The following is a 23,357-nucleotide window of genomic DNA, read 5'->3' as shown; positions in this document are numbered from 1 at the left end:
CAGGTCTTTTCAGGGTGTCTCTTCTCTTCTGCCCACCGTAAAGTGACTGGCCTGTGTTTGTTGTGGCAGTAACAGGTGCAGCAGTTATGTTTTTCTTCTTTGAAGAATGAGAGAAATCAAGATCATTTTCTCCCCCATGTACCTTAACTCAAACTACTGCCCTTCTCACACCTCAGCGTGCTAAGGAATAATCATCCCTTCTCACACTCATGTTTCACCTGCCCTCACAGTGTGTTGCTCCCACCTTTCACCATCGCCAACCTGAAATGACATACAAAATGCAGACCTAATGCCAGCCGCCGCTGGTCCTACATGCTTCACCTGTGACACAACGATTTTTGACGACTTATAGCTTCTTTTTCCCTACATTAAGACACCTTATCACTTACACAGTGTTCTTCCTTCCATAGGCTGCTTCCACCCCAGCAGAGCTGAGCTCACACTGCGGGGCGGCTCAGGGTGCTGAGCTCTCCGTCCAGCTCACAGCTCAAGCAAGTACGAATTGCCACTTGGGGTCACAGCTGTCCCACCCCTGCTCACACTCCTACCTGCTTCTCCAGGACCACCCAGTACCTTCCCACAATGTGTTTCCGTGCCCTTCTCCCTCTGCATCCCCTGGTGCCAATCATTCAACCAAGTCGCAGTGACTGTACTCAGGCTGCTGGGAGCAGCGGGTTTGCATAGTACCGTGCTTTTCCTCACCTGGCCACACACTTCTGTGGCAGCACAGCCAACCATCTGGAGATGCTTTGTGCTACTGGTGCCTTGCTGCAGAAAGCCGGGGGCCTTGACGGCACCAAGATGGCCACATTTCTCTCCAGGGCCAACCTTTCAAATCTTGATCAGTCCACTTCCTGGAAATAACAGAGAGTGTTAGAGGTTGGAAGGGATCTCTGGAGGTCATCTTGTTCATTCCCTCTTCTGCTCAAGCATGGCCATCTAGATCTGGCTGCCCAGGACCATGTCCAGCCAGCTTTTGGCCATCTCAGGGGACCTGTGCTTGGAGGATTTGCCTGAGGGTGAAGCATAGAGTTGGGCACCTGGGACACCCTGCTGCCAGCAGCATCCTTCCTGCCTCTGCAGCCTAGGTAGTCTCCAAGAGTGGGTACAGCATCTGGCCCTCAACCCTACGTCGCTGATGGACGGTGGCAGCCACAGTGACCTTTGGGTGGTTTGTCCCCACTCCAGTGCTCGTTCAGGCAGCAAGGCCCAGCGAGCTGGGGAGGGCCCGGTTACAAGGGGGCCCTTGGTCACCCATGTCAATCAATCACCACATCTGCTGTGCAGAGCACCAGATGAGACTGGACCAGCTGAGATTGCTGCAACAAAAATACAGCCAAGCCAAATATTGAGGACAAGTAAATGCCCTAATTTTTAATGACATGCATTCAAAGAGGCGGTTCATCTTGCATTGCAGCTGTGATCAGGCCAACAAGAAAGACAATAAAATGCAGCAACCAAGGATGTAGCTAAATCTCTAAACTCAAAAAAATAGATATATGTTTTAAATGAAGCTAAGAGATACTAGAAAAAGACTAAAATAAAGAGCAAATTTACTAACAGTATGTGCAGAAGCATCTTCCTTCTCAGCTCCTCCTTACAATATAGCCCCCTATCATGTCTTTGACCGGTCTCACAGAAGAGATTAGAAAAAGACCCATACAACACACAACAGGGAACAGGAAAGAGGCATTTCCTAAACTCTTTGAGGAACACCTCTATTTTGTTCCCCTACCAAAACAAACTCTATGCTACTCTGATTGATTTATTATCTCACCAGTGCCCTTTGGGCTCAGCGGATATATTAGCATTAAGCAGGTAAAGTCTTAAGAATAATTTAAAACAGAGCTTACAGCAGTCACAGATTAGACTGATTTCTGTTGTCGTTGCATGGTGAAAAACTGGAAATGCTCTATTAAATTTAGGGGAAAAGACAGGTGTTTAAGGATGTCAGTAAGAAGGTGGTGGGACCGTACGTGGCAACAAGTTTGCTGCCAAGCCAGTGCTTGAACACCATGGTGCAATGGGTTTGGTCTCACAGGGAAGGACCTTCTTCTGAGCCCCAACTTTCATCCCCTCTCCAAAGAGCGACAGGAGGATTTTTTATTCCCCCCCCCCCCTTTCAGAAAGCGGCAGATCAATCAGGAACGAACCTGGATGCGTGAAACATGTTAGAACCACCAAGTTACACGCGTTGTGTTTGATTTTTCCTAAACATTGCTGCTTTGTACTTCCTCACTAGCCTTCAAAGTACTCCAAGTACTCCTCTCGTGCGCTATCTGGTTTCAGGCAACGAGGGTGGCAGTTTGCCTGAGCTGAGAAAATATGCTTGAAGTCTGCATTCACAGGCGGCTTCAACATCCTAAGGAAAATGCTTTGTTTTTGTAGCCTGAAAGTATGTCACAAACATGAATAGAATTATACGCTCGCTCTCCCTCGCCCTCGATCCTCTTTACCTTAGGAAAAAATTATACACTTCCAATTACAGGGCCAGTTAAAATCAATACAAAGGTGGGAGAAAACAGATCATTTTTCTTATGGAAGTAACTGTTTTCATTAATTTTTCATTAGTCCTGCTTTTGTTGTGCTATCCATCACTGAAGGAGCTGGTATGCAGTAGATTACATTTAGGTTATCTTACATGCTTCCAGGATTTAGTAGATATTGCCTGATAAAGCTGCGAGCTTTATGGCTTTAACTTACATCTATCAATAATGCATCAGAAGAGAATTTTTCTGCAGAACAGCTGTCCCTGAGCCAAGCAGCTTTCCCTTGGAGTAGCTGCGCTGGTTACGGCAGAGATGATAGCACGGCTTTTAAACTACTCCTCTAAAGGCTACAGCTGCGAGAAAGAGGAGCAGATGCTTAAGGAGGAAGATAATCCGTGAGGGTTTGAGCCCTAGTTTCCTACTGTGGTGGTTTTTGTTCTGGAGTGTTTGAAGCCAGGAGCCAGACGTGCCTCACCCCACCTCAGCAGCCGCGCCTGGAAGAGCGTCCCTGCCATTGGCCATCCTGGCACGTGTCACCATTTTGTTGTGACTGCTTTATGAGTGGCCGGAGCTCTTCCACAAACTGTGCTGGAGCTTTTCATTGCTGTTTGTACCCCTCCACTGCAATGCCTGAGGTTTGTGGGAAGGAACCAAAACAGCATAACCAGAAAACTATAGCCACTGCTGAGGAGCTGAGCCAGGAAGGAGGAGGAGGGAGACACAGACATTGGTAGACCCTACTGAAAACGTGAAAGGAGAAGGGAAGTTTTCGTTTATTTTTCTCTCACTTGGGAAGGAATTAGAGAAGGTAAAAAAACAACCCAAAGGTACCTCAAGCCTGACGTGTGCAGTGTCACTTCTTATGCTTACTCGGCCCGCTGAGGGATGCATTTGCTGGCACACTTTGCGACTCTCAGCTTTAAAATAGCCCCTACACATGCCATAGAACCTTGCTGACTCCAACCTTCTCTGCTGCAAGAGGGGTTGTGGAAGAGGGTGGCAGCTGAGCATGACTCAAAGCACAGCTTGCCACCCAGAGGGGTGAAAGTTGAACTCCTTCATGCCCCCTCGCCCTCCCCGGCCCCTCCAGCAGCAAGGTGAGCTTATTGTTACCTTCTTCCCTTACCGCTAGAGAGGCTTAATTGAAGGTTTGTGCAAGCTTTGAAGAGACCAAGCACTACATGGAGGCCAAAATTATTATTCTTGAGCTGCCCAGGCAGAGACCCAAGCAGAATAAAACCAAGCCTCATGACCAGAGGAAGCCAGGGAAAGAAATGCATGGCTACTTTCATTATTTTTCTGGTAAGAAGTGTTTTTGATGTGTGCCACCCAGAGACGAAGCATTTATTTAGTAGGGGCAGGAATTAGCTCCCAATCTTCAGAACTAGTGTCCACGGTCTGCCTGTTTTGTCTTTTGTTTTTGCAGTTTCTTGGAGTTCAGTCAAACAAAGTACTGAACACTGGTGATCCTTGCTAAGCCCTCTGGTTTGAGCCGAAGCCAGAATGAGTGCAGTACATGAGTTCAGGGGAATCCAGCACACGCAGCTTTCGGTTTAAGTCAATACCCACTCGACAGGTCGCTGCCCTTCCATCCACATCGCAATGGGGAGCAGGCAGGGCCAGACATCCCATGCTATGCACTTTCCTCTGGAAAATTAATAACGACACTGACAAGCTACATAATAGACCAGAAGCCAGAGGATCATTTGGGGTTGTAGATGAGATCATTTATCAGTCCAAACTCTGCAGTACAAAGACAAATCTCCCTCTCTCCATCTCTCCCCAGACCAGCAAGGCAGAGCTCTGCTCTGAGGACTAGGCAACAGGGTTTGCTGGGCTGGGCGAGGGCAGCAACGCCTCATGCTCACTGAGGGGCACACACCCAGCCCTTTCACACCAACAACAGCCTTTCTGGGGAGAGGAGCTCATGGACCTAACAGTTTCAAGGGGCTGAAAGAGAGGCGTTTGATAGAAGCAGATTTCCTCTCATCTGCAGCACAAAAAACCCTGTATTTGTTAGAAGCAATGTGCAACAGAGGTGACATAATATTGCTGGTGGTGCAGTGATACTGACAGCGAATCACCACACCATGCCTCTTTTCATAACCCCTAAATTACACTAATTTGTAATTCAGATAATAACTCAGGTGTGGGGCAAGGTCACCATGCGGGCCGAAGAGGGGATCTGGCCCATAATATTGGACATCAGTTGAAACATAAAACTCTTCGTAATTTTAGGGCCACGGGACTCAATAACATATAAAGCCCCTAGTCAACAAATGTGAAAAGAAGTTAGAGATTCAAGGAAAAGTGAACTTTTCCCCATCTGTCAGAGGACATCTCCATTTCTGGAGTTCATCCTTGCTTCAGCAGGTTGGTACTAGGGTTTCCCCCAGAACTGACGTTAGCACCCTGGTTACCAGATAGCAGAGCTAGCTCAGCTTACAAGCAGATGGATTTTTGTAGTATGTGCTTACCTCTTTATTTGGAAGAGGAGTAGAGATACAGTTTTAGTAGTTTCAATCTCAAATAGAGGATCCCAAATGCTAAGTCAGTTTTGGGGTCTTCAATAACCAGATCAATGGGGTAGCAGCCAAAGCCAACATGGGGACCTGATGCAATGTGTTGATTTTTTGTGGCGACGATCCCTCCAGACCCTCAAGAAATAATAAACCACTCAAACTGAAGTCTGAGAAAAAGCAACTGGTCTACAGGCCCTAAGGATGTCTTGGTTTCATTTCCACTGTAAATAAACCTCAGGCAGCATGAATGCCGACATACAAATAACAGTTGTCCCTAGAAATAATTCATAATATAGAACTCCACAGTCAAGAAATGACAGACTGAAATAAATGTTTTTATTTCTCTGAAAAACTGACCATTGGTCAATAAAAATTCTTTTCTCACCCCCCCCCAAAATCAAACCTTTCCTCCCCCCAAAAATGTGAACATGAAAGAAAAATCGCACTTGACAAGTCATTTGGGTGACAGTAAACCCCCTGTAATTAGCATAGCAATCGATTTTTAAAGGTTGCTGCAAAAAATCACGCTCTCGAACAACATGTTGCTCTTCAAATTGAAACCAGTGCCTGCTTAGTATAAACAAAAATAATTGAATAGGTGGCTCCACTTTCATGTTTTCAGAAGGTAGTAGGTTGTCTCCACTGGATTTTGTTACGGATTCTATAGGGCGCCAAAACCCAACTGCCTCAACCATACCTGCTCTTGCCAGCCAGGCACTGAAACGATCAGCTTTCTTTTACACAAGCAGCAACGGAGAGGGAAATCGTCCACCAGGCCAGATTTCCTGGCCAATAAGTACCCAGAGATAGAAGAACTTAGCAGCACCTATTCACAAACAGCGCTTCAGGGTAGAGTGAATAACTTGGTGACTAACTGGGACTTCGCTTTCTCCAGCACCGGGTAAATCGTCTTGGTCTCCAACGGGACGCTCGCAGTTCAAAGGTTCATCTGAGCACGCCAGGAGCCACATTTAGATTATGAGGCTGTCTGGTATGTTGAGGAGGCAATGGGAGAAGGACTAAACCCTGGGTTGGTGGCTGTTACAGAAATCCAGCATTCATGTAAGGAAAGATGAAGGCCCAGCTCCTCTGCCTGCGCCTCATCGTGGGAAGGGGCGTTGAGTGTTGGCATCTACAGCTCTCCTGGAAGCTGCTCCAGCAAGCTGAGGTATGACGTAGGCAGCTACTGTTCACTGCAGCTCTTCCTCTTGTCATTAAATACAGCACCACTGAGCCCACCAAATGGAGTCAGATCAGGGGTTTTTTTTTTAATAAAAATGAGATAAATTTAAACTATTGTACATGTCAAAATTAATAACCTCCAGAACAGGGATGACCATAACCTGGCCCTTCTTGTGCTCCCTTCCCCGTTCCTGGATGTATTGCTCATTTGTCTGTTGATTAGTTTTTCTCAGGAACATTTTAAAACCACGTGGTTACAAGCCTCAGCTGCAAACAGGGCCAATCTCGTTTGTTCTCTAAAAACCTACATCTAGCTTATACTCCTGAGCACATTTTTCACTGGCTATCATTTTATCCAGGACCTCTTGCTCCATGACCTCACTGTAACTGCAGTGATGTTTCCATTCAGTGTCTCCAAGTGTTTTTTGACTCCACCAACAATGAACCCAGGCTTGGTGGGAGGGTGACCAGACAGTTGGGGGTTTGGGAGGAGCACAAAGGTATCCTCAGCCTCATTGAGTCAGGCAGATACACACTGAGAAATAAAACATCCTGCCGGCTCAGGGAGCAACACAATGAAAAGCACGAGTAGCAAAGCCCCTCACCCTCCATGCTCAGCATACACAAAGGCTGCAAGCAGCAGGAGTGCTGCCAGCACTGGGGCAAGTGCTGTGGGGACAATTTTAGGGCTGCATATGCTTCCAGCCAGGCAGGCTTGAGGTACCTGCTGGCCCAGCAGCTGGGAAAGGAGCTTCAGCCCCAGCTCCAGCCTATGTATGCCTGTATGTAAAAGACAATGTCTAGCAGGGTAGGTCTGGAGGTGAGAGTACCTTTGGGCTTAACAGACAGCATAAACATACTCCTGGACCCACTCTCCAGGTCTCCAGAGTGACAGTCTCCACCTGGAAGCGCAGGAAGGATTTCTGCAGCAAACAGTCTCTTAAACATCAAGTCACCTTGCACAGGTACCCACAGTCCTCAACCTGCAGGGACTGGCGCCTTTTTCAGCATCACAAATCTCATACCACTTCCAACAGTTTGAAGATCTGTTCCAAACATTTCTTTCCCAGGGTTTTAGCTTTCCGACTTCTACGCAAACTAACAACCAAATTGTGGGCAGTAAGAGCAAGCACTTGTTTATTTTGTAACAGACTACTTGCTGCTAATTGAAAACAAGCATTTTCAATGAGGCAGCTGTTGCAGTTCTGTGAATAGACAAATCAGCATCACATTGAAGATCTAATAACCCATTAATGAACCTTAATTTTTGGAGCCCCCTCCAGCCACCCCCCCTCCACCCCACCCACCCCATTTCCACGTTTCAATAATTTCAAAGCCATTGATATGTACTGCCAGAGAGCTATTCAAGTGTGCCCTCCGACATGTTTTAATAAAAACCAGAAAAATGGTAGCTTTTCTTGAGTTATCAGACTATATTAAAAACCTTGTTACATGTCTTTAACAATTTCTGCTTTGTTCTTTTCTTAAATAAATATCAAAGTGTCACCAAAAATGAATGGAACGCCGGCACCGTTGCGTCGATAGAAACTTCCGTACTGGGATGAGTACACAGTCATGTTCTGGAATATTGCATAAAAAGGTACTTTGGAAGAAAGGTGGTGGTTGCTGGTGCATCTCAGGCGGTGGAAGCATCGACCCGTGAACGGTCCCGTGCAGCGATGTCGTGACGTGGCGCCTTTGCTAAGACCTCACCCGCTGGAGCCAGGCAGCGGCAGAGGTGGTGGCCTCCTGGGCGAGACTCTGCAAGAGAACAGCTCGCAGGACATCTAACGCAGGACACCGACTTACCACCTGCTACTAAGAGCCACGCAGCCGATGGCCTAACACGAGGGGCTTGACTGTCTCACTCTCTAGGCAGAACACCACTAGCTTTAAACGAGGGAAGTGAACCACATTGCAAACAAACCGGCTGGCTAACACACTCAGCAGGGCAAGGGCTTGGAGAGCAGAAGCGCCAGCTCCTTAGTCGAGAGGGAAGGGATGCAACTATTTGCCAATATGCTGAAGGTTATCGAACCAGACTTCGGATTTGATGGGTTTCCCTGGGCTGAGCTGGGATTATTTTTAAGTCTGACCAACAGCCTCTCTTCAAACAAGGGCAAAGCTCAAAAAAGACAGTGCTGAAGGAAGATGCTGCCTTTAACTCACTCCACTGTGCGTGGGCAGCGCTGCCTGCACGGTGCCCGCTGGAGCAGCCGCCACTCCACACCCTAGCGTGCAGTGAGCTAAACCCCACCTCGCTGCTCCTGTTATCTTAAAACAGACCCTCAGTATTTTAAACAGAGTTTATTGTATTTAATACATTATAAAATTTGAAAAAACTGTAGGAAAGCAGCAGATTCAAACCAGAGCATCTCTACCAAATATTAAGTATTCTGGCCCCCTTTGAAAAAAACACAAAACAAAACAAAAACAACAAAAAACCTCATCCAAAAAAGTAAAGTTAACCTTTCACATCTGTGAGGGCAGACAAAAAGTGTGCGACTTCTGTACAAACTACATTTAAAATTTCAGTCGACTAGCTTCCCAATGCAACGGATGGTCGTCTCCTGAACACCTGCCCATCCACCTCTAAAAAAGACAGACATAAACCTCCATATGCAAATAAAGTCGAGTCAAGGTGTGTACACGTTAAAAAGTGGATGGCTGTTTGGCAATGGAAAATGGGTGAGGGGGAGTCTGCATATCCCCCACTGGTAATGGCTTGTACACCGTTAAGTGGGCCTGAGTAAGGCCTAGGACACTTAATGGCCATCACAGCACCAACCTCATCTACCACTTTTTTGTTGTTGCATTTCCTACCCTTTGACATATACATACATATATATATGTACATACATACATATATATACATATTTGATATATGTGTGTGTGTGTGTGCGTGTGTGTGTTTCTTTTACACCTTGAGGTTATTATTATTACTACTACTCCAAATGTTCCCATATGAATTCAGGTGTGGTCTCTATATTTGATATAAATGTGTCTTTTATTCAATTTTAGTTCCAGGACTTGTTTGGAGTCCAAACTGCACATGAAACGTGTTCCCACCCCCTCCCCCTCTTTTTTTTTTCCTCTCCTCTCTCTTTGCCTTTTTTTCCTTTTTTTTTTTCTTTTTTTTTTCTTTTTTGCATAAAGAAACATGTCCATTTCAGTCCAGAGGCTCTTGCTTTATTCGAATGACGGAGGGTGCACGAGATGTCCTTCTGAGTTCTCGTCTCAGTACGTATTCACTGAATTGGGAAGAGTCCACCCCACCTCCACACGAACCAACAATCTCAAACCCTCTTTGCTGTAACCTCTCAAGGACCTGCAAAAAAGAGGAAACAAATGCCAATGTATAAATAAACAAACAGACTGTTTGCTACCTGAGGATGATAAGTGCTATATTCTAATGGACCCAGCTAGGAAATAAAAGCAGTTACACAAACCCACTAAATGGTTCTCAGCTTCACTGCATTGGACTGGTTTCTGCTGACTTTGAACACTGAGAAATAAGAGATGAAATGAGAAAAAACTTCTTTTTTTTAAAGTATTATAAAATACAGAATTCGTCTATCCATGGGAACATGCCTGGAAAAACACATTGTGTGCTTCACAGACTTAACAATACAACAGGGCAAATGCAGAATCCCATAGCAGATATCAGGGTGGTGTTTGCAACTGAACGGTGACAATGCAGATTCTGAGGTCATAATTTCAGAAAAGTTACCATCATATTTTCTAAAGGCTTAAAAGCCAACTGTGATCACAGAGATCTGTGGCTGCAGTCACTTGTGGTAAAACCTGGGACCTTTTAAGTTTAACTATGGGACTAATGAATTTTGTCTATTCACCTTTTCACAACTTTGAGTGTTGCTTCTGGTGGGAAATACAAGCTCAAAAAGAAGAAAAAAAAAAGAGAAAGGAAAGGAAAAGAAAAGAAATAAGAGTCATGCAGGGCTCCCAGAGCAGCGGGGGATGCACCCAGGGAAGCTCGCCCTACAAGCAATGCTGCAAAGACCTCATCTCCCAGCACTGGCTCCAGGCTGCTACAAGCACTCTCTCCTTTCACACCACTATCCTGCTATTTATTTTTAATTACCTGTGTTCATGCTGCTTTGCTGTAACTGCAGGGCTGAGGCGTTCTTGCCCTTGTTTATATCCTTTGTGACTTTTATCTTCTTTATCTGTGCTGCCTCCACCAAGGGGAGGCAGATACCACTGCGACCCCACCAGACGTGGGCCTCTCCATCCATCATGACTGGATCTCACCAGGGTTGTGCTGGGGACAAGCGCCCACCAAGTCTTTCCCAGCTATTTCACCAGTTCATCACCTGGCTTGCATGTGTGCTGGGACAGCAAGGGCAAGCTGAGCAGCTGAAGGCTGCACAGGACTGGGGTTGGGGGGGAAAAGTGAGCTGCAATTTAAAAACTCTTAAAACAAGACATGCCACATCTTTGCATGTATTGCTTCAGGTCAGCAAAAGTCTTTCCAAAATACCTGGGCATGGCTAATTGCACAGCAGGCAAATGTAGACAGGAGGAGGTGGGAAAAGACACTCAGAAGCAGCCATCAAAACATCTCTGCAGTTTTTGTTTACTCTGATCTTTAACTTTTAAACAGCATAAGCTGAAATCCCCCAAATACATCTCAGTGCAAGCTACTGAAATCTAGAACAGGACAACTTAGGTCATGGGAAAAAATAAGGCAATGGTAGCAATTATTAGGAAAGTAGCCCAGCCCCAGGCAAATCATTTAGTCTGCACCTCACCCTCTGGGTCTACTGGTAGTCCCTGTCCCTCTTCACATCATTATCAGGACTGGGGAATGCTTGTGTTCCCAAGAAATGAAAGATGCAGCATTATCAACATGGGATCATCATCTCTCTTGGAGACTGTGTACATTTTGCCACTCTGGCTCGGGTTTTTCTCATTGGTAAACATGCTTGGCAATTCTTATTTGTCTGACAAAAATGTAAACATCAGGCTAAGAGATAAACTTCTAGAGGTTACAACTTCCAGCTGCTTTGACTGCTATCACATGACATGTGGCTAAATAACTCTTCTTCAAAGTCCTATCCCTTTTGAGTTGCAATCTAGAATTAGGGCTGATGTAAGTTTGCATGAGTCACTACCACAAAACAACTCTGATGCTTCAGCATGACAGTGAAGGCCAGCAAGAGACACAGCTGTCCGAGCACAGCATGGGTCAGCCATCTCTCAATAGGTCTAGACAGATCTATCCAGACTCCCCTGTTAAGTACTGGTGAGCCCTCACTGCATGTTGTGGCACTCAGCTCCCTGCTGCTGGGGAAGGAACAGAGCAGAGCTCCTGGACAGCAGGACCTGGCAGATGGAAAGATGCTAAGCTCACCTTTCAAGTCTCCATAAGGACTTGCTTATAAGCCTGGAGCATTGAGGAGGTGTGTCTAAACTAAGCAGCATCAAGAGCACTAATGGTAATTCCAGATGTGAAGAAGTGCCCTCGCTCCAAAGTGCTGGCTGTGCAGGATGTGCTAACCAGGTGGAGACAGGTGTGTCACATTGGCTGTTTTTAACCAACACAGGATAAAGCAGACAACTCTATAACTTGTAAGTTTATTATCACTCTTCCAGAAATTACCTGCATTTGTGTCACAGATTTTTTCTTATCCATTTCGTAACAGTTACTGATTTTAGATATTGTGACATCCTCTTCTGTGTCATGATAAATTAGGAAAAAACTGCTGAAAGAGAAGGCTCCTCCCTGAGACCACAGAAACAGATGGGTCCCTGTTTGCAATAAGCAGACGTGCCTTTGTTTTTGTCACCTCAGCAAGGAGGAAGATGGAGCAGGCTGACTTCATCCAAAGTAAAAAAAGTAGATGGCAATGTACTCAAGAAGTTATTAGGGAGGTCTTTGTCAAGTGTGAAAGGCCTAGGTAACACTGGAAAAATGACACACTAGTTTTTGACCACAGCTGTGACAACCTCCCCACTACTACACCCTCCACATTACACACCTTGCCTGACTGTCTCGTTGAAGGGTGAAAGCCCTCCCAGGATACCCCAGTCGGAGGGGTAGCAGAGGGGGATGAGGCAAAGTCCCCTCTGATGTTGAGACTCAACAGATGGCTTCTCCTGCAGCTGCAGACTGCTCCCTTCTCCAGAAATACTGGGTCCTGTGTCAGGAGGAGGGAGGACAGAGCAGGAGGAGGGAGGACAATGCGAACAGGAGGCTGGCTGTGCTCTCTCTCTGTGGAAGTGTGGCCCTCCTTTCAGTAGCTGGCCAATGATACTGTCCAGTTGTCTCTTTCTCACATTAATTTCCCTTTCCCTTCACTCCTCACTTGTTACACCCAGTGTAAGAGACCAGGGCTTCACCTTTTTGGTCCTCTGTTCTTCCCATTTAGTTTCAGAGCTCCCCCGGACTCTGGAAATTCTAATCAGAGCATCTCCACTAGCTGTCTCAGGGAGATGGAGACAGAGACACAGAGCCCAGTGGTCTCAACAGCTCTCTGGAGGTGTGGCATCTTCTCTCCCTCGCTTGAGATGTCCCTGTCCCTTTTCAACAACCCAGAAAACAATTTATAACAAGCTGGACAAGACTGGAAGCAGGCCCGAATGGTCACCCTATATTGAAGTGCCAAAAAATGTTTCTCCAACTATACAATGTCTTTATATTGAGGTAAATATTTACCTCCTAAAGCATGTTTTTAGCACTACTGTAGCTTGCTTGCAAAGTTTTGGTGACAATATGTGTGAATTAAGTTGAGGATTCAGCCCTAGTTCAAAGCCACCAGCTGATTTTGTTCATCAAAATGCTCCAGTGGCAGGGAAGAGAGTCAAACCACCAGCAGCTGGCCAGCAGGCTCCCTTCCGAAAACTACACATGTGACTTCCTACCTGAACTGAGTTGAGGTGACAGTATCCGTTCAGTGGAAATCGGATGACATGCGTTGAGTCGTGATTCCAGCCAGCATTGACAGAATTGCACATCACGTCACCAATTTCTGGAAACACTTCTTCTATCAATGACTTATCGCCGCTCAGTGTAATCCTCTCTCCAAGATCTGGGGCAACTCGCACCACCAGGCACTCACAAGACTTTGAGAAGCGGCCACTCTCCCGGTCCTGTTTCCACCTTTCCATCTCTCCCAGCATGGGCTGAAGCTGGAAATATTTTGCTTCTTCATATAACAAACTGTAGTCCTGAAAGACACATACATTACTGTGCACAATTAAGAATTAAGAGGCATTGCTAATGTACTGCTTAATGTCTATGGTTACTCAGGCTAACACCGCTCTAGATTGGGAACCCTTCAGACATAGTTCATAATTGCTGCGTAGGAAGGTGTCATAAAAACACCTGCAAGCAAAAAAAAAACCCCAGAACAAACAACAGGCAACAAGCCATCAGCCACTTGAGACAGACTGGGTATGGCAGTGTTTGGGAGGGGAAAGGGAGGCTATGCTTGCTCAACTCCCCCCTTGCTATGGAATAATCCAGGCAAAAATCCTACTTTTCCCCGTATTTCATGCCCATAGTGATGTCATAGAATAATGACCTCATTGAACAGATGGAACAGAATTCAATCAGGATTCAGAAAATTCATCACTAGGATCCATCGCGTCTTACAGCAATACTAGCAGGCATTGTAACAGGTATAAGAATGTAAATGAGGGAGCCTGCGATGGTTCTAAGCGTAAAATGATTCAGATATTTGCATAATGAATTGCACATATTACTGCATTTTAAAAATTAAGTATTTTTTAATACCTCCCCATTTTGCCAACAGTATTGTTTACTACATCATCTCAAACGCCAGAGCAGAGAGAACACATTTCTAAGTACAGCCAGTACAGAAGTAATTTAGAACTGATGATCTGGAGTCTGTCTACTGCCATTTTTTACATTGGGGGAGGGGGTGGTGGTGGAAATAATCTTGGTTTTTTTCTAGGTTTAAGAGTGTAAGACCATTTGGAAAATATTTATACAGCGAGAAGAGAAGCAGTACATGAGAATTAGGGAAGGCAGAGGAACAGGATGACAACAAAGGATGACTGCTGATAGTCGATACGGCCCTGAATTCGAGCTACAGGATGTTTCATGAGAACAGGGCACCTAAATTGTGCTCAAAATACTGCTTACATTTGATGTGCAACAAAAAAGTCCTCTAAAGGATACATTTCTAAGAAACAAGGGCCGCTCTTCATTTTAAGCACCGATCTTTCGGATGCCTGAAAGCGTAACTGGAAAGGACACCCCTTTGAACATTGTGTTGGTTGGGTGAATTTGCCAGGAGTTACATTTTTAATTTCAGCCCAGCTACAGTATATTTGTGTGTTTAAAAGGCTCCTGCATATATAACTTCTTAATATTGCATGGAAGGTGGCTTTTCCTTTTCCCTGTATTTCCGATTACCTCCAGGACAAATGCAGAGAGCAGCACGAAGCCGTGCTAAGGCTTCAAAAGAGGGATACGATGCTTATCGTCCGGTTCCAAACTCCCACATTATTCAGGTAGGCCTGTCCTTGTCACACACACGGGAGAAGTCAGCGTGTGTCTAGAGCAGATGATTCAAAGGCTGCTGCAAGACGGCTACCGAACTCAACCTTGCACCTATTATGCCCCAAACACCTGGAAATCTGTCTCAGATGGGAGGGATAAAAGTCAGTGCACCAGTGCAAACCGCTCTAACGCTTCCTCACCACCTCTCCAGCTCAGTCAGAATTGCTCCCTTTCCTACAGTGAACTAATGGCACAGCCAGCTACGCTGATATGCAATGAGCAACGATAGAGATCTGTTCTGATTGCAAGCTCCCTCTCCAGCACTCCCTCCGCTGACACCGCACATACACCCATATACCTGCAAGCAGCTAAACGCAGAGCATCGTATGGAGTCTGAAGCTCTACCTCTGCAGGCTGATGGCTAGCATGGTGAACTACCACACATTTAATTTGATATTAAAAAGAGGAAAAGCAAGCTCTTTAACAAAGTTCCAATAGCAGATGTGGAACTACTCATCTCTGACTTCTCTAAAACTCCAAAATTAAGCTTGCAGTATGCATTCAACAGTCTGAGGGAGAAAATATTCTATGACTTAATGCTCAAATACTACCACGTGTGTAGTTTATTTTGTCAATGTTGTGATTCCCACACCATTTTTTGAATTTCAGTGTGGGAGTGGAAGCTGGAGCTGCCGCAATCAGAGGGGAAGCATAAAAGCAGATGAGAGGACAAGCAATCAGCAAAGCTCATGAGCAGTTGGTTCCAGATTGTAGTATCATTTCTGTCTCCATCAGCATAGCAAGGTTTCTCCATTACATTTTAGCTGGGGGTGTGTAAAATTTAATATTGATGCCTCTCTAGGAAAGGCTGACAGATGCCTCTTTAGCAACCCCACGCTTTTGCTGCATACCTGAAATTGAACACCATACCCTACAAGCCCCCACACCGTCTAGGGCTCTGTTTTGACTACACTCCAGATACTTGCTTTACTGAGGTACATGCGAAACACCCAACTCCCTTCAAATCTCACCTTGAAATCATCAGGAATGAGGAGTTTTGACGTCCTTAAAAAATTCAAGATATATCTGAACATCTGCCCATCTCTGTCGATGAAATAATGCTGCTTGAGACTGTCGAGGACAATGGGCTCCGTGCCATCAAAAAGCCGTCCGATTCTGGAGAGGAAAGAAGAGATGAGCAGCAGGGTCAGACCAAGTTTGGCTCGGGAGCTGCTCAAACAGCCTAATGCTGCAAAAACCCCCCACGCTGACTTCACCAAAGGAGCTCTGTGGCTTTGTTTCATAAGAGCTGGTGTTGACCCACGACCTAAGTTGACCAGCACAGCCCCAGAAACTTCTAAGTACCACAGTGCCACTGGGAAGGTGGAGGAAGAAGCAGCTGGGGCAGGAGCCTCCTATGTCTCACAACACAATAATGTTGACACAACACGATGATTTTGGCCATCTCTCTCAATAGCCCCCCATCAGCAGACTCCCCAAATGCACCATCCCCCTTGGATTGACTTCATTCTGCTTTCCAGGGGACTGCACAGTGAACCTGACGTAGTTTGGAAATTGCACTTGGGAAATGGTTTGGGTTTTTTCCTGGTTGCTTGCTTGGGTTTTGTTTGGTTTTTAAACCCAATTCATTTTTTTTTATGCCATTTGCTGCCACCAACACTCAGGCAGGCACAGCTCAGGGGGCAGCACGCTGTCAGAATAAGAAGCCAGGATACAAAGTTTATAACATTTCAATGACAGGCAAAAATTTCACAGTAAGAGTTAACTGTTTGTGGCAGGTATCAATTAGCACACACTGAAATAATCAGGGAAAAAGGCCTTGGTTTTTAGAGACCACCCAGCCACTAAGAGAGATTCCTCTTGCCCACGGTTCTCGCAACATCAACCGCTGAACACACACACATTTTGTAGATGTGCACCCCAAAAACCTGCTCTTGTTAGAGCAGCAGGAAGGACTGGAAACTCTGAACAACACCCTGCTAGAGTAACATGAAATCCACATTGTGTTTCTGCACCGGGGCACTTGCAACACGCTCCTGAGTCACGGGCAGCTCCCCAGTGAAACCCCTAGGAGCAGCCAGCAGGTTTGATTCTGTGTGCCTGGTTATACATCCACGTGTGCAGTGTGGAAGCACTCTCTGATTCTTTCCAACACCAGAACTATAAACAAAACGGTCTGAAAATAGCTCGCTCGTGATACGTCACACGGACGCTGTGTGAAGCACGACTGACAGTTTTGGATGGAACGCCAGAGCCTTGTCACAACCTGTCACGTTCTGCGATATTCCGCAGATACGGCATTTTCAGTATTCTCCTCAAAAGGCTCGTTCATGTATAATTTTGTCCCAGTATAGCCACTCTGGTTTTGGAACCGGCACAGTAAAACCTCTGCAGGTTACCAAAGGGCAGGCAGTAGTATCACTGTACATCATCACAGAGCTGGGGGACAGACAGGCGCTCTGTTCCCTGATCAGAGTTTGTAGTACAGGTAAGGAACAAATCTGTCTTCTCATGTGGGCACGACAGTCACGGCACGTTATTGTGAAGAAACAACCATTCCTCACCACCAGTAGAAAACAAACCCCACCAAAACCTCCGAGGTGAGCAGCCTTCCTGGCTGCATGAAGCATCCCAAGCTGATGGACACCCCATCTGCCAGCCAGCAGAAGGGGACCTCCAGGAAACGTTCAAGAGGCAAAAGACAGGAGCGGTTCCCAAAGAGGGGGAGACAGCAGGACTCGCAGCGGGGTCGCAGGGAACCGCAGAAGGACGGGGCTCCAGGTGACTGCGCACCACTTCTCACCCACAGCTGTACACCCTCCCTTTGAGAAGGGTACAGCCAACCCCGGTGGGGTCAGAAGGGATGTCTGTGCCCGCAGCAGGGACCTCGGTAGGACACCCAGTAGCGAGCTGTGAACTGAATACAAGTCTCATCTATTCTTTCTCCCCAGCTGGGAGAGCTGAAGCCCAAGAAAGAAAGAAAACCACATTAACCTTAGCTGGCCCTTTAAAATTCTGTAAGAAATGCCTGAGTCAATTCAAGTTGCATGGAAACTGTAACATACAAGGATTTTTCGGAATGATCAGGTACAAAATATTTTTTCTCAAAGCCATCCCTTCACATCAATTCAAGTTTTCTTCCTTGGATACTTGTTACTACCACCTGCCCCACTGTTCAAAATTTAAGCTACAACAAGCCTTATAATACAGGTTCCTGCCCATTAGGTGGGTGAGTAACATTTATGTCTAGTATGGATGCACTCAGCATTTAGAATTCATTTTCCCCGATACTCAAGAACGTTGCCTTGGAATCTATCATGGAATTCATACACAAAACATATATTTGGCCAAATCAGTCATTACTGAAACCTGTAATTGTAATTGTAATTGGTTTCTACAGTATTCTCCTAGCTCTAGATTACTAGTGTAACTACATATTTTAAGCCTTTAGGCTTTTTGTCTTAATTTTATTAGATGTTTAGGAAAATAATGAGATAGTGTCAGAGCCTTCTGACAAAACCATAATGCTGACCAAAGGGCACAGCCATCGTCTGGTGCTACCTGGGGCCTGAATGGCCTTGGGTCTGGGCTGGGAGAGTTAACAGGAAATGCTGCCTTAGCGCATTGCTGCTTTTCAGCAGTGCAAAACCCGCAAGGAATTGCAAAATCCCATTTTCCCTGGAATCAGGTACCCTCTCCTGCCCCCCTCCAGTACCACTTTGAAACGCACAACTGTACTTTTACATGTTTAAACAGCTTTGGAAAGGTAGACCACGAGCAGAAACACTCCTGTAAACAAAATTGAAAAGGCTTCTTCCCTTTCAGATGGAAAAATGTAGATTCTAGCTTCCTGCACATGGCCTCCAGGGAAAGACCTGAGAGAGCACCTGAGATAATACCAGACCCAAACCTAGCTGAGTGGTCCTCTTCCTAGGCCACATTTGCTACACCTGTCAGGAGAGGAGACTGGGCTATGCCAGGATCTGGGGAGCCACCACCTTCACCCTCCAGCTTCCCCCTTCACTCTTGGGGTCCTGCAAGCAGAGAGGCAAGCTCTCTTGTCTTTTCTAGACAGTATTTGAGTAACCATCCTCCTTGCCACCCATAGCTCTGCTGTTACTCCTGCTTGGTCTCAGGCTGCAATTATAAATGCTTAAGAGACATAAATCCACTGGCACAAGAAGGGACTTTTAAGCCATGTTTATTATCATTTCACTTCTCAAGAAAACCTGAAAGATGTTTTCCCCATCTAATTCTTGACAACATTGTCTGATGATTGGCAAAGATAACTTTTTTTTTTTTTTTTAAATGACAAATACATAACAGCTGAATGGATTTCCAAACAGGAAAGTGCTTTGAAGGAGGCTTGCAAAATAAGCTGATAATTATACACAGAATTAGCCAAATATCAAGAGTAAAGGATAAGAAACTGTAGTCCATTTACAAGAAAACGTACTTCTGAAATATTTAATTAAAACTAACAGGCTGGCATTTTCTGTATATGAGGAAAATTAATGTCCCATGGGTTGAAAGTGCGACCTCCAATGGGTAATAATTAATGTCTATGGCTTTAAGTATCATATTCCACTGTCAGAAATTGAACGCTTCAAGGGTTGAAAATATAACCAGTGGAAAACTCAGCTTCCATCAGAGAATTTAGTTTTACTTTAAGGACACAAAACAGGTACAGCCACAAGCCTGGTTTCAGTGGGGAGAAAAAAACCGCGTATGGAAGAGATCGATGTTTTACTTTCACAAAACGCTGTCAGGGTCCTCCTCCCCGCAGACCAGCACTACCATAGTGGCGTTTCAGGTCCAAAAAAGCTAGTACAGGAAGATGACACTGCTTACAGGATTTTTCAGATTCTTCAGAAACAAGTCCTGTGTGCCAAGTATAAAAATATACTCAGTCCGCAGCAAAACTGTATACACAGTGTAAGTGTTTATAAAACCTTGCTCTCTCAGTGTTTAAATATTTACATACATTATTATACACATAGAAAGAAAGACTTCCCTGTAGTATATTCTGCCTCAGCTGAGAACTTGGGAAAGCAGCAATGATTAGGAACAATGGCCAATATTAGTAAGTCAACTATTGCACAACTTAACACTAAGAAAAATGACACTGTTCTGCAGATTGTTTTAGCAGCTTCAGCGGACAGAGCTAAAATTCTTCCCTTTTGTAATCAGGGGGATAAAAGGGACATGGAAAAGAAGCAAGACTTGATGTCTGCAGAAAAGCAGCAAGCCTCAATGTCTGCAAGCATGCAGAATATTGCATTAGTTTTAATCTAAGATAGAAATAAACCTAGTTTGTTTTTTTCTTGAGAAAACAATTTCCTTATTATTGAATATATTAAGCATATTATTTCTCATATTTTTATAAATAATAAAGCTCAAAACTGAGCTTTTTTTTCTTATTTTCTTTTTTTTTTTTTTTTTTTGCAATGAGCTACTTTTAAGACTTCTAAGCTGGCAGCTTTCCCTGCTCTCAGCATCCTTCATAGAACAACAAATGGGGAGGAAAACTCCTGGTGTTTAAGAACCCAGCAGAGGGAACCGTGCAGCAGGAGGAGCATGGGCGATGTCATGATGCCCGCAATCTCCTGTAACGGCAGAGCAAGAACTGCTTGGGACTCCAACAAGGTCAGGCATTCAGTGGCCGGCAAGGGGCTCACGTAAACACCTCTCTCCCTCCAACACTGAACTACATGGCAAAGAAAAAGAATTTCAGAGGAAATCTTACCTGCTTGTACCCACTGTGGCAAAGTGTGTGTGTATGGGGAGGGTTGGCTCTTAAAAGGATAAGCAAAACTGAGTTGGATCATCACATCATTGTATTTATGTGGCTAATGGGAATGCTCATTTAACACTTTGGGGTGAGCGGAGAGCGAGCTGGAATAGGCTGTCACTTCTTTTCTCTCTGTGACTTTTTAGACCACGTTGTCCTTATTAATTTCTTTTCATTTTCTTTTACTAAGTGCTCAAAGGCAATTTGCATAAGAGCCTATTATAAATTAGATCTGTTTAATGGTATGCTCATCTCATGGCTATTTAATTTTACTTCCTCGTATGTCTAAATTACATAATTTTGCAGTGTCCCCTAGAAGCTAGAACATTTGAAGAGGTATCCACACTAGGGAGAAATGCTACCCTATCCAAGTGGAGAATGACATCACTTTATCAGTAACAACCCACTCTTCCTTTTTGAACACCTCACATCGTTTGGATCCACGGTGACCGAATACCTAGCAGTCTTTGTAGTTCTTCATAACAAGAGTTGGCTCATAAACCCAATGTAACAGAATGCATTTGCAATTTTCAGGAATATATATTACACAAAACCATGTTTTAACCAAATACCCTGTTGTAATCTCTTGCTCTCAGTGCAATTATAATTTGTTCTTATCTCTTCCTCCTTATATTTAATTTAAGGTCTTGTGTCGATGAGTCTCAGGAATTCCTGGGCACAGACAGTATCTATATTATCAGAAGAGGCATGAAGAGAATGATTATAAAGCAAAGGTAATAGAGAAAAATGTATTAAAACCTAAAATCTCATTAAACCTTCTATAGAAAAGGTATTTATATAGAGGCCAAAATGACAGAGCAAGAAGGATGTATGGGTGGAGGTATTACCACACCAGCTCTTAGGAGATTTAAAAGAAAATGTTACATGGCATTTTAAAGAACAGATAAATCCCAGATACTGAGTAGAAGGATGTCAAACCTTTGTGGAAATATTTGCTAAAGATTAAAGAACTGAATCATTTACATGGAGATCATTTCAAACATCTTAAGACTGTTATTCAAGCATGGAGGCAAAAGAAAATGTAAGGGCAAGCTCAGAGGGCTAATAAAACATTTAGAAGAAATTGAGATAGACAAGAAGTGGAGAATAGTCTTAAGTGCAGATTACAGCATGTGAGGAGCAGATGGGAGGGATCTGAAATGATGAGTGAGGTGGTATCATCGGGGAACACATCAGAGGAAAAAATAAATACAGAAGAAACATGGGATTTGCTATAACCTGCCTGATCAGAGGCAGCATCAGGAGCAGAGATGAAAGCAAATCAGACTTATTACAAAATGAACTAATAGTCATTGGATCTAACCCACATGGACAAACCGACACGTTAACTGGAAAAGAATAAATTGCACAATGCTGCATAGTCATATTGCAGGAATGCTACTTATGAGAGCAAACTGTGGCTTTCTGCACTGCAGATGAGCGTACAGGTGACGAGATGTGCAACTAAATGACAGCCAAATAAGAGAGGATATGTGGGTCACAGGTGACATTGGGGTGAATAAAAGAGGAAAAAAAGCAAAAAAGGAAAAAAAAAAATAAAAAGAAAAAAAAAAGGATGGGCAAGGCTCCAGAAGTCAACAGCAACACCCTAATCTCTGCCTGAAAAAGAAGGTTTTCCACGGAAAATTAAACCCTGTATTTCCCTGGCTAAACAGGTGATTTAGCTACCTAGGAGACTCACACCAGAAGCAATAATTACACTAACAACAGCTAATACAGGAACTGCCCCAGTGTACATAACATACTGGTTGACAGCCTTACGGTGGGTGCAGGGTGCCCAAACGTCCAATAGAAGTAGGTTAAAAAAAATGTAGGCTGTATCTGGATGTTCAAACCCCCCACTGCCAAACTCAGGATTGTCATCCACCCAGACCCAATCAACACTCGTAAAAATGCTGACATTTTAGAAAAGAAAGGCATAAATAGTTGGGATGGGAATGTCAATGGCTGGTGACTCATGGCCAGAAAACTGTGTATGTGGGCAGATGGAAACCATCTCCCACATCGCACGACGGCAGCAAGGGTGAGGCCAGGAGAGCGCTATCCCCAGACTGCGGATGATGGGCCAGGGAGTTTCTGTTTACCATATTCCTTCTCTCTTTGCTCTGGTATACCAGAGAGATACAGACAGATAAGTGGAACAGGCTTCAACCCAAATCTGCATCTTTTCATGCAAGGCTGGGCAGGTAAGTGTTTTAAAAGCAATTTTGATACCGTGGCAGCCAAACCTCCTGAAGCTTTAGGTTGCATTACAGGCTTCAGATGTGGCTGAGAGGGGCCTGTCCACTGCTCTCCAGAAGTTCCTCCACCTCAAACTAGGATCTGCATCCCCACAATCCCCACTACTCTTGACAAAGCGAGGTTCTTCCGTCTGATGGACAGTGAAGTTGCTGACACTTCCCAAGACATCCCATCTATCCCTGACCCTCACTGTTTTGCTTGGCTCCAGATAGCAAGTGCTCCCTACAGACCTTTTGTACCATACAGACCTGTCTGCAGAAAACTCAGAAAGTCCCCACACAGACTGTGCCTTCAGCCAAACCACTATCTCCAGAGCAGTACCACAGCCCCTCTCTTCCTCTAGGACCACAAGACACATCTCCAACCAGTCAGCTCTCTGATTGACCCACCCCGCACACCAAGTCAAGGAGACTGGGAGGAGAGGAGAAGGGTGCAGATACCTGCTTCTGTCCCTTTCATCACAAGAAGTGTTTTGCTTCAGCAGTTACCCAGCAATAAGCAACTACACACAATGTCTCATCAGCATGCCCCCCCGCTCCACAGCTGCAGCATGACCACCAGCATTTGATGCTTTGTAATGCCATCTCTCCTTGCTCCCT

At 44.9% G+C, this 23,357-nt stretch overlaps 1 protein-coding gene across 1 annotated transcript in view; it reads right to left on the bottom strand.

The window, feature by feature from the left end:
• Positions 1-8,872: 8,872 nt before the first annotated feature.
• Positions 8,873-23,357, bottom strand: part of KCTD1 (potassium channel tetramerization domain containing 1) — a 33,599-nt gene continuing 19,114 nt past the window's right edge. The window contains exons 2-4 of the mRNA XM_084260585.1: positions 15,716-15,860; positions 13,079-13,384; positions 8,873-9,521 (exon numbers count right to left, since the gene is read on the bottom strand). Of these exons, the coding sequence (XP_084116711.1) occupies positions 9,363-9,521; positions 13,079-13,384; positions 15,716-15,860 (610 nt within the window). The 3' untranslated portion in view covers positions 8,873-9,362. The remainder of the gene's footprint in view (positions 9,522-13,078; positions 13,385-15,715; positions 15,861-23,357) is intronic.

Source organism: Gallinula chloropus, assembly GCF_964237585.1.
Source record: "Gallinula chloropus genome assembly, chromosome: 2".
In the NCBI taxonomy this organism is placed as follows: domain Eukaryota; kingdom Metazoa; phylum Chordata; class Aves; order Gruiformes; family Rallidae; genus Gallinula; species Gallinula chloropus.
Note: the sequence above shows the minus strand (reverse complement) of the source record. Positions and strands in the feature narration are given on the sequence as shown.